Source organism: Musca vetustissima, unplaced genomic scaffold, assembly GCF_032173495.1.
Source record: "Musca vetustissima isolate MV318-11 ecotype Yass unplaced genomic scaffold, APGP_CSIRO_Mvet_v1 utg10441, whole genome shotgun sequence".
In the NCBI taxonomy this organism is placed as follows: domain Eukaryota; kingdom Metazoa; phylum Arthropoda; class Insecta; order Diptera; family Muscidae; genus Musca; species Musca vetustissima.
The window spans coordinates 139,045-149,904 of NW_026880011.1; the positions used below are offsets into that span (position 1 = coordinate 139,045).

The 10,860-nt window shown below is 36.7% G+C and overlaps 1 protein-coding gene and 1 pseudogene across 1 annotated transcript; both read left to right on the forward strand.

Moving 5' to 3' along the window:
• Positions 1-806: 806 nt before the first annotated feature.
• Positions 807-4,675, forward strand: LOC133325274 (probable cytochrome P450 9f2; annotated as a pseudogene).
• A 4,619-nt stretch (positions 4,676-9,294) lies between these two features.
• LOC133325275 (probable cytochrome P450 9f2) lies at positions 9,295-10,179 on the forward strand. The gene is made up of 2 exons (XM_061534062.1): positions 9,295-9,956; positions 10,016-10,179. The coding sequence occupies exons 1-2, from the start codon at positions 9,341-9,343 to the stop codon at positions 10,177-10,179; spliced, it is 780 nt and encodes a 259-aa protein (XP_061390046.1). The 5' UTR covers positions 9,295-9,340.
• Positions 10,180-10,860: the final 681 nt, after the last annotated feature.

Genomic DNA, 10,860 nt, shown 5'->3' on the forward strand with positions numbered 1-10,860 from the left:
TAAGGTAATGCATGTGGTAAGGTAATGTATGTAGATTATTATTGATTAATTTTTGGTAGGAACATTTACTCCCCAACGATAATTCAAAATAGCTGACTACAGCCAATTCGATTGAAAAATGTTCCGGGCCTAGCATAAAAAGTGATACCCAAAGAGAACACAAAATACCCATTTACTGCCAATTTGTTTAAAAAATCGATCAAAATAATCGAATATTTGAGGGTATCGTTATATGGGGTTTATATCAAAACGTGGATCCATATATCCCATTTTCAATATATATCCCATTTTCTAGGGGTATCAGGATGTTAGATACTGACATCTCTATCACGATTTCGAAAGACAAACAGACGAGCTATATATAATAGAATTTTATACTGATCACGAATATATACTTTATGTGATCTCTGCGGAATATTTCAAGGTGTTGCAAACGGAATGACAAATTCAATATATGCACTCCACCTTATGGTGTATGGTGTGAAAATAGATGGAAGATAACGTTGTATACAACTAATGTGAAAGCTCTTTGATAATTATCTGAGAATATGAAAATAGATAAGAGAGTAATCGCTCTCCCAAAATAAAAAAGACGAATTTGTTTATATATTTGATAGTGAGTAAAGAGATACAATAGCAATATTTGTTGTGTTTACTGGTAGCTTGTTATCTTGTCATAAAAATAATTATAACTGATCTATAACAAGAACGTTTGTTTTCAAACATTTTAGTATTTGTTTAGTCGTAGAACCGTAGAGATATCTGAGTTTTTTTCTGTTTCGTTTATTAAATATTAATGGCCAAACATGTGGATTGAGTTAATAATATTATTAATAGCTGGCGTTGTTGCTATTTATCGCTGGGTAACAGCAAACAATGATTATTTTGACAAGCGTGGTATACCCTATGATAAGCCGGTATTTTTGATGGGTAGTTTTGTGGAACTGCTGCGACGAAAGAAACCACTGTATAATGTTTTATTGGATTTGTACAGCCAACATGATGGAAAGTAAGGATACATTTTGATATTTTAAGACCTAAAAAGTGTGAAATGATCAGAACTTTCATATGAAGGCTATGATATGGTAAATTGCGGCATGGGGAAATCGAAGTACCAATCAACAAACACTCGAGTTAGATAATTGGTCAAAGACATTGAACCGCTCGAAAACGACGCGTGGCCTTTTAACATGTTCTGTGATCCTCAAAATAGCGATAATTAAGACCGACCTTAATTGATAATTTTGTTAGGAAAAAATTCTACACAATGAGATATTAAAATGCAAAATTACTTCTAATTGGTTCGGTTGATAAACGTTATTGAACGAACGAGTGATAGTGATTGTTCCGCATGGACAACATAGGTCAATTTTGAGTGTGCACCATTATTTGTTTGATTGAAGTCTTCAAAGAAATTCGAAGAACAAACATCAGAAGATGAATCATTGAGAGACCTGACAATGTAAACTCTAACAAATCTGTTCAATGTAAGACCTTTTAGATCGGCTAAAACATCGAAATAATGGATCGCATTTAATAAATCCCTGATGTAGTATCCAATGACTTTTTTAAGAGAAAATGTCTTGGTCAACAATTTTCTTCGCCAGTTAATTGAAGGTTTGAAGTCAGGACACCGAATGTATTTAAACGGAACCTTGTTGATACCTGGGCGCCTTAATCAAGTTCCTTCAAGCTTAGCTGCCCAAAAGCCTCTTACCATGCTAAGAGGCTATGCAATGGCTGGCCTCAAGTCCTCACTTCAAAAATATTTTATGGATCCAGCCTTCTTCAAAGAATAAAAATGTTGTGGAATACGATTTTTCGACAGAGGTTGGTGTGTCAGCCTTGGCAAACTCTACAAGGACAGATTCCAATCAGCTTACACAAACGATGGTGACCAAAGTCTATGTACCGAATCTTTTGTATCTACAAACACCATACGGGCCTTCTATTCCAAATTATTGAGGAAACCGGCTAATTCCGCCTTAGTCAGTGGAGTATGCCGACTCATCTGTGGGATCACGCACCCTTGAGTATTCCCCGAAGGTAAGAAAGGATGCAATACCTGGCGAGGATAAAGATTTCAACTCAATTTCCACGGCAGCTGGCCGTTAAAGTAGAGGCTGGTGCAGATAACCCTCTCATCGAAATGATGGATGAATCATCAGCCCACCTATCAAACTACCAAAAGTCTCAATGCAAAAGAGACCCCTTACAAGAAGGTTTACCCGAGAGCAGATAACTTCTGCAACCGGTCGGGATAAGGACTCAATTACTGACAAGGAATTTCAACTGATTAAGCGGAATCCCTAATTCATCCAGAATTCCTAGTTCTCTTGGAACTATACGAATGACACTGCGAATGATTTCTTAATTGAAAAAAATCCTACTTCACATGTGAAGTCAATCAAAGGAGGAAAAAAAAACTCTGAGTAGTCTGAGCACAACCAGGATGATGATGGCTGACACTTCCGATCACTCAGCATTTTCTAAAATATCACTGAGTGTGTAGAAGCTCCTAGAAGTTCAAAGCCGGCCGAAGCTGAGCCCTTAGAATAACTTCCAGACAACCTCCCTCTGAATTGCCAAAAGTGCTCTCGAAAGCTGCAACTCTGGGGACCGAATCTCGAACACAACATATGGCTGTAAAGAAAATGAGTTCCTCGAATGAGCAGCCACCTATTGCAAAGAGACTCACGCTGTCGCTAGATTCACGCTAAACTGGATCGTATGCGTCGGTCACGTCGATAAAGAATACTGCCAAGAGAGGTAAACCCGCCGCCTCGATTTAAGAAGCTCAGAAGCCAAAACCGGCGCCTAGTGACCCTGCTGCTCATCCAGGCGTATCGGAAGATATGCGAGTGGCGATCATGTATCAAGCTGAACCTATCAGCCAATATCACTGGTTGTTTGTCTACTTATACATGAAGGACCATTTAATAAACAACGATGTTGATCGTTGGAACCTTCGGTTCGGCCAGATCACCTCATAAAAAGGGAACAGAGTTGTTAATTGTTGAACCATCGGATTTCCTTAAGAACACAATTAACAACATTGACCCTCTTTCCATTTCTATCTTTCAGAGTCTATGGAATTTTCGATCAACGACAACCGCTGCTCCTGGTTCGTGATCCAGAGCTTATTAAAAACATGGCCATACGTGACTTCGATCATTTTCTAAATCATCGGAATACCTTTCGGAAGGATGAAACTGAAGAGAGTCATATTTTCGGATCATCGTTGATATTTATGCGGGATGGCAAGTGGAAGGATATGCGAACGACATTGTCGCCAGCATTTACGGGTAGTAAATTACGTAACACTTTTATATTGATGAATCAGGTGGCGGAACAGGCATGCAACTATATGATTGAGGAAGAGCGCAAAACCTCCAAGGAAGGTATTGAGGTGGATTTAAAAGATTTTGCCAAACGTTTTACCACCGACATTATTGCCACGGTGGCCTTTGGGATTCAGGTGAATTCCTTTGATCAGGAGGATAACGAATTCTATGTGATGGGCAAGAAGATAACGAATTTTTCATTTTGGCAAAATATTAAATTTGTTTTGGTTACCAATTTTCGATGGTTGTGTAAGGTAAGGAAATCCTAAGGACGATTTATGGATACAAAATAAAATAATTGGGATTTAAAAGATTTCATTTTGGCAAAATATTAAATTTGTTTTGGTTACCAATTTTCGATGGTTGTGTAAGGTAAGGAAATCCTAAGGACGATTTATGGATACAAAATAAAATAATTGGGATTTTATTTTAGATTTTAAAAATTGATCTCTTCAATTCGAGATTAACCAATTATTATATGGACTTGGTTATCAAGACAATGCAGTATCGCAAAGAGCACAATATCCTACGGCCCGATATGATAAATATGCTAATGGAGGCTAGGGATTCAGATTCGATGAAAAAATCTGTAAAATATCAATGGGATGATACAGAACTTGCCGCTCAATGTCTACTATTTTTCTTTGCCGGGTTTGAATCGGTTGCATCGCTGCTAAGTTTTGCTGCCTATGAATTAATGGAAAATCCTGAGGTCCAGGGAAAAGTTTTTGAAGAAATCACAGAAGTTTTGGGCGGGCTAAATGAAGGCGAAGAATTGTCTTATGAGGAATTACAAAACAAAATGCCCTATTTAGATATGATAACATCGGAAGTATTGCGCAAGTGGCCCTCCACTCTGGCCACAGATCGTGTTTGTACGAAAGATATTAGTTATGAATTGGGTGATGGTAAAATATTGGAATTAAAAGCTGGCGATTCGGTGTGGTTCCCCATAATTGCTCTGCACATGGATGAGAAATATTGGCCTGAGCCAGAGAAATTTATACCCGAGAGATTTAGTGCAGAGAATAAGGATCAGATACAATCAGATACCATTCACCTATATGCCATTCGGTGTGGGTCCAAGAAATTGTATAGGTAAGTCCATGGAGGATATTTGAAGAATGAAATGGGACTAATATTTTTTTATTATGATTACAGGATCTCGGCTAGCTATTTTGGAAGCCAAAGCCTTTCTCTTCCACTTGGTGAGACAATTTCGTATCGAGCGTTCCGCTAAAATGTCCAATCCCTTTAGGATAAGCGCCAAGTCCTTTGAGTTTGTACCGGAAGGAGGATTTTGGTTGAAATTGGTACCAAGAGAAAAATAAATAAATATTTGGAGAATAAAAAAATAAATATATCGGTTGATTAATAATTGGATTTTTAAGGACCAAAACCGGGAACCGAGAATTTTTTTAACGAATATTTTCTGCAGGCCTGAATTTTTTAAAGAATATTTTTCTCAAGCCACCACAGAAGAGGCGTGGATTTTTTAAAGAATATTTTTCTCAAGCCACCACAGAAGAGGCGTGGATTCTTTAAAGAATAGTTTTCTCAAGCATCCACAGAAGAGGCGTGGATTCTTTAAAGAATAGTTTTCTCAAGCATCCACAGAAGAGGCGTGGATTTTTTAAAGAATATTTTTCTCAAGCATCCACAGAAGAGGCGTGGATTTTTTAAAGAATATTTTTCTCAAGCATCCACAGAAGAGGCGTGGATTTTTTAAAGAATATTTTTCTCAAGCATCCACAGAAGAGACGAGGATTTTTTAAAGAATATTTTTCTCAAGCATCCACAGAAGAGACGTGGATTTTTTAAAGAATATTTTTCTCAAGCATCCACAGAAGAGACGTGGATTTTTTAAAGAATATTTTTCTCAAGCATCCACAGAAGAGACGTGGATTTTTTAAAGAATATTTTTCTCAAGCATCCACAGAAGAGACGTGGATTTTTTAAAGAATATTTTTCTCAAATACAATATCGATCTTCAACAGAATATAATAGCTGTTCTTCAATAGAAGTGTTGGATTTTTAAAGAATAGAAGTGCTGGTCTTCTATGGAGTCGAGACCGCTTTTCTATGAAATATACGACCTTATTTATATAGAATAGAAAAACGGTATTTTATAGAATGAAACAATTAATTCCAATAGAATAGAAGCTTTTCTGGTGTAGGAAATATTTTCTTTATTTCGATTTAGTTTAAATTACTTTTCTTTGGATTAAGGCAAACGACCTATAATGATAATTTTCTGTATATTTGAATGCAAATGAATGGAAACTCGAAAAGCCAAGTTACAGCCCTTTCGATTGGGAAATGCGAATAAAAAAACCCCTTAAAATACAGAAAATTAGCGGGACATTTTTATGGGAGCCATTTCAAAATATGCATCTATCAAATTTCTGCACTGATTTATGCCAGCCTGCAAAAACCAATTTGAGCCTTTTCGGCTTGAAAATTCAACCTAACCCCACAAAATATTGAAAACAAATTGAATGCCAGGCTTCAAAACCCCGGAATGCCAAAATACAGCCTTTATCGGTAGAAAAAATGTGGCAAAACCCCACAAAATAACGGAAACCAGTGAGCGGAGTAGTATAGTCGGACGGGGCCGACCATACTATACCCTACACAACTTCCATGAAAATCTTATTTTCTGTGGTACCATATTCTGAGAATGGGCAATATTTCGCGATATTTGCACACTTTTGACTGGCTAGAGGTCAGCAAATGTTACTAATAATCAGTACAGCCCCTCTAATTACTTGTCCAGATTCCCTTCACCGTGGGTTGTGTTGTGATGTTCGGCTTTCGACTCGAAAAGCACAAATAATTAAGTTTTCGGTCCACTTCATCCGAAAAATTATTATCTGATCATAACCTAACATTTTAGGCGTTGTCCTTGACTATAACTGGAACCTCGTGGAACATCTCAAAGCGGTCATCGCTATATTTCCGCCCTCCAGTGTGGTAATAGGTTACTAAATAATATATGAATACGTAAGTACCTGTAAATATTTAACTGTAACTGCCGCATCCGAGTACCTACGACGATATGATTGGTATCAATTTAAAGGTCAACCACTCCTCTTGGATATACTATCCACTTCTCGGGTCTATGTCCTTCAGTGGTAAATATATACGCTATAAAATACAAATTTTGTAATTTTTCACACAAAAAATAGGGTCCATTTGACCCGGTAAATATTGACCGATCTTTATCAAAACATGCATGCTTATTCTTTGGGCCCATCCCCTTCTCCATGCATAAAGGCGTTGTTTGAACCATAATTGCGGCCTCTGGAGCGACCAGAAAAACCGACAAAAATAAAGATTTTGGTCCATTTCATCCCCTAAATATTAACCGATCTTTTCCAAAAACAATAGGGGTCTTCATTGGCCAGAACCCATGCACATGCAAAATTTCGTGAAGATTGGTCCAAAAAAATATTTCGCGGCTTTACAAACTTTTGGGGCTGCACAAAGCTATAATACCCTGACAACAGAGTTGTGTAGGGTATAATTAGGCGGGACATTTGTACGGGGAGGGGTCTATGTCAAAACATAGACCAATAATAATTTTCTGTGCCTGATATTTGTTAAGCTCTAAAACACCGAGATCCAAAATTAGAGTCTTTTCGGTTACAAATTACGACTAAAGCCCTCCAAATACCGAAAATTGCAAGAGACGTTTATATGGGGGCCATGTCAAAATATTGACCCTGTATTGACAATTTTCTATATAGATTAATGTAAACTTTCAAAAACCTGATACGATGAAATATAACCCTTTCCGTGGGATAATGCGCCTGAAACCTTAAAAATACTGATAATTGGGCGTTATCGTTTTATGGAAGCTATATCAAAACTTGGACCTATATTTACTCCTTGCAAATATTCAAAGTTCTTAAATATGATTTGAACAGACAGACATGGCTAAATCAATTAATATATACACTTACAATTTTTTGGGCGTCCGTCTGTCAGTCAGGCTGTTAGACAGACGGACGAACAAATCTAAATCGACTCCAAATTGTGTGAAACGGAATTGGTCTAAAAACACATGGATTTTAAATCACGATAACCCTCATTAGCAATAAGGCTAAGTTTTAGGACTGAATGAAGGAGAGAACTGAATTAGGATTTAGTAAAATATATTTCAAAAAAAAAAAAATGCTGGACTAGGACTTGGGACAAATTCGAATTTCCTCCATATATATATATATATATATTTTATCAGAACATTTATGATACAATCTTAGCAGTTTCTATATAAGTTAATACATACATAATTGTTGGTTGTAATTGGTCCGTCTATGTATCCGAAACACCCAGAAGCAAACTTTTTATAATTTATTATTGTTTCATGCTTTTATCAATGGAAAAACAGAACAAAGATAATAAAATTCAAAATTTTGTTTGATTAAGTCTATCGAACAATGGTATCTATCGTTCTACATACAGATAATCAATATCGGCAACGATTTCATTCAAATGTATAGGCATTATTCTTATTAGTTTCATTATTGCATCTTTTTTTTTCGATGAAAAATTTCTCAAGTTATTGAGGATAGAACCTGCAGTATATTCTCGATTCCTGAAAAATATATTTCGTTTTGTGTGATTATTTACAAATAAATATAAACATTCCATATACTTAAAATCTTAAAGTCTTCAACGTCTGGCTTTGTTGGGCTACTGATCCGTTATCAGTGATATCTATCGGTAAATATAGATTATTAGTATTAAAGTAAATGACCGATATGTGTGGAAGATAACGAATTCATTCAAATTTATACGTATTACTCCTGTTAGTTTCAATATTGCATCATTTTATTTGAAGAATATTTTTCAAGGTATTGGAGGATGACCTGCGATATATACCCAAATTCTTAATTTTGTCTTGGGAGGACATTGTTTTCTGACAATTAGCCACTTATTTTTATACCCTTCACCACACTGTGGTACAGGATATTATGTCTTTGTGCATATGTTTGTAACAGGCAAAAGGAATCGAGGTAGACCCATGATTCCTTCTTAGAATATGCATAGAATAATTTTTTGCATGTCCGTCCGTCTGTTGATGTTAAATTGTAAACAAAATACAGGTCGCATTTATAGTACGATTTGGATGAAATTTGGCACAAGACACTTATTTGGCCTAAGGACGAACCCTATAGAAATTTGATAAAATCGGTTCAGATTTAGATATAGGTCCCATATATAGCTTCGCCCGATTTTAGGTAAATGGTGCACCAAAGTCCCTACAATAGTTTGATTTTGGCATAGCGTACGGAATTAAGTCTAGAATGAAGTGTGCTAAGTTTCGTGAAAATCGGTTCAGACTTAGATATAGCTCACATATATATTCTCGTCCGATTTTAGGTAAATAGTGCATCAAAGTCCCTGAAAATCATTCGATTTGCGCGAATTTTGGCATAGCGTACTGAATTAAGTCTACAATGACGTGTGTTAAGTTTCGTGAAAATCGGTTCAGATATAGATATAGGTTCGCCCTATTTGAGGTAAATAGTGCACCAAAGTGCCTATATATCCTTAGATTTGCACGAATTTTGGTTCAGATTTACATACACCTCCTATCAATATTTTCGTTCGATTTAAAGTAAATGGTGCACTTAAGATCCATAGGTAGACCGATTGACACAACGTACTGAGGGTAATTGGAGGTGAAAGATTTTATAACACGATTTACAAATGATATTATTGCCTCGACGGCCTTTGGTCTGCAGGTCGATTCGTATAAGGACTTGGATAATGAATTCTATAAAATGGGCAAAAAAGTCACAAACTTTACATTTGTGCAGAATTTAAAATTTATGATGTATGCCAATTTTAAGAAAATTATGAATTTGACATATTTGACATACATACAAATACATATTTGACATACATACAAAAAATATTAACCTTTTTTTCCGAATTTCTAGTTATTGGACATTGATTTATTCGACAAAAAAGACACCGACTATTTTATGCGCCTCGTCTTGGATGCCATGAAATATCGCCAGGAACATAATATTATACGTCCCGATATGATCAGTATGCTGATGGAATCTCGAGGCATGATAAAATCCCTAGATCATTTTAAACCAACAAATCGTGAATGGACTGATTATGATATGGTCGGCCAATGCTTCGTTTTCTTTGTCGCTGGATTTGAAGCATCCGCCGCCCTGACCTGTCTCACATCGCATGAACTCATGGAAAATCCCGATGTACAAGAGAAGCTCTATGAAGAAATTCAAGAGGTAGAACAACAACTGGAGGGTAAACAACTCAGCTATGAGGCTCTTATGGGTATGCGTTATATGGATATGGTTGTGCAGGAATGTCTACGCAAATGGCCCGGTGCCATTGCAACTGATCGTGTCTGCAGTAAGGATATCACCTACGATTTGGATGATGGCACGAAGTTGGAATTAAAGAAAGGTGATTGTATTGGGATACCCATAGTTGGTATCCATCGTGATCCGAAGTACTTTGAAAATCCCGATAAATTCGATCCGGAGAGATTTAGTGAAGATAATAAGGATAAAATACAACCATGTACCTATTTGCCGTTTGGTGTGGGTCCGCGTAATTGTATTGGTAAGAGGTTATTTATATGAAAGTTTTGAATAGGTTTTTCAATTCACCATTCTTTTTAGGTTCTCGTTTTGCCATGTTGGAAACGAAGGTTTTAATTTACTATTTGTTGAGAGAATTCAAATTTGAACCGGCCAAAAAGAGTTGTATTCCCATGCAATTGAATCCGGCCAGGGTGCAATTGGCACCCAAATTCTGGATGAAATTTATAAGCCCAACAAAATAGGGGGATGTGAAATGAAAAATGTGTTACATGTTGTATTTTAAATGTTACCGTATTTAAATTCGAGTCTTATTTGTTATTTATTTTGAAATAATAAAAAAAATATTTGCATCAAACATTAAGGAATCATTCCTGAGTTGTTTTTATTCAGAAAAAAACTATTGCAATGGGTGACGTAGGGGTGAGAGATATCAAGCAACGGCTCTGAGTGGCTTTAAAATGGCGAAGTCCAGGCTTATCTTGGTCCCTCTTAGATCTCAATTGTGGACACTGACCCCGCGGTGTCACCTGGGTTAGCTACTTTCATCATTGTGCGCTGATATGTGTAGCGAGTTCGCCCATAAAAACTATAAAAAAGAGTTGAGGCGTAGGGTTAGTTACCCACATTCGGAAAACCCCTCCTAGTATTAGAAAGCAATTACCCAACGGCACCCGCAATTGTATAAAGGACCATGATCTGCGAATCTGCACTAGGAATGGGTGCACGTTGTACAAAACAGGCGCAGTTTTCGTTTTGGCGGATGTACACAGTCAATATTATTGCCTTACAAGAAATGCAATGGAAAGGGACTGGCGTAAGTAAATCAGATGATCAGATCAGCTGCCACGAAAGACCTCGTCCCCAATTCACTCCAGTAGAAGAGCGAATTGCTATAATCCGTATAAAAGCGAAGTTCTTCCACA

Excerpts from the sequence above, each read along its gene's own strand:
- LOC133325275 (XM_061534062.1), top strand. The coding sequence starts at position 9,341 with ATGCGCCTCGTCTTGGATGCCATGAAATATCGCCAGGAACATAATATT. Across the intron at positions 9,957-10,015 it reads GGGTCCGCGTAATTGTATTG|GTTCTCGTTTTGCCATGTTG; the intron begins GTAAGAGGTTAT and ends CATTCTTTTTAG.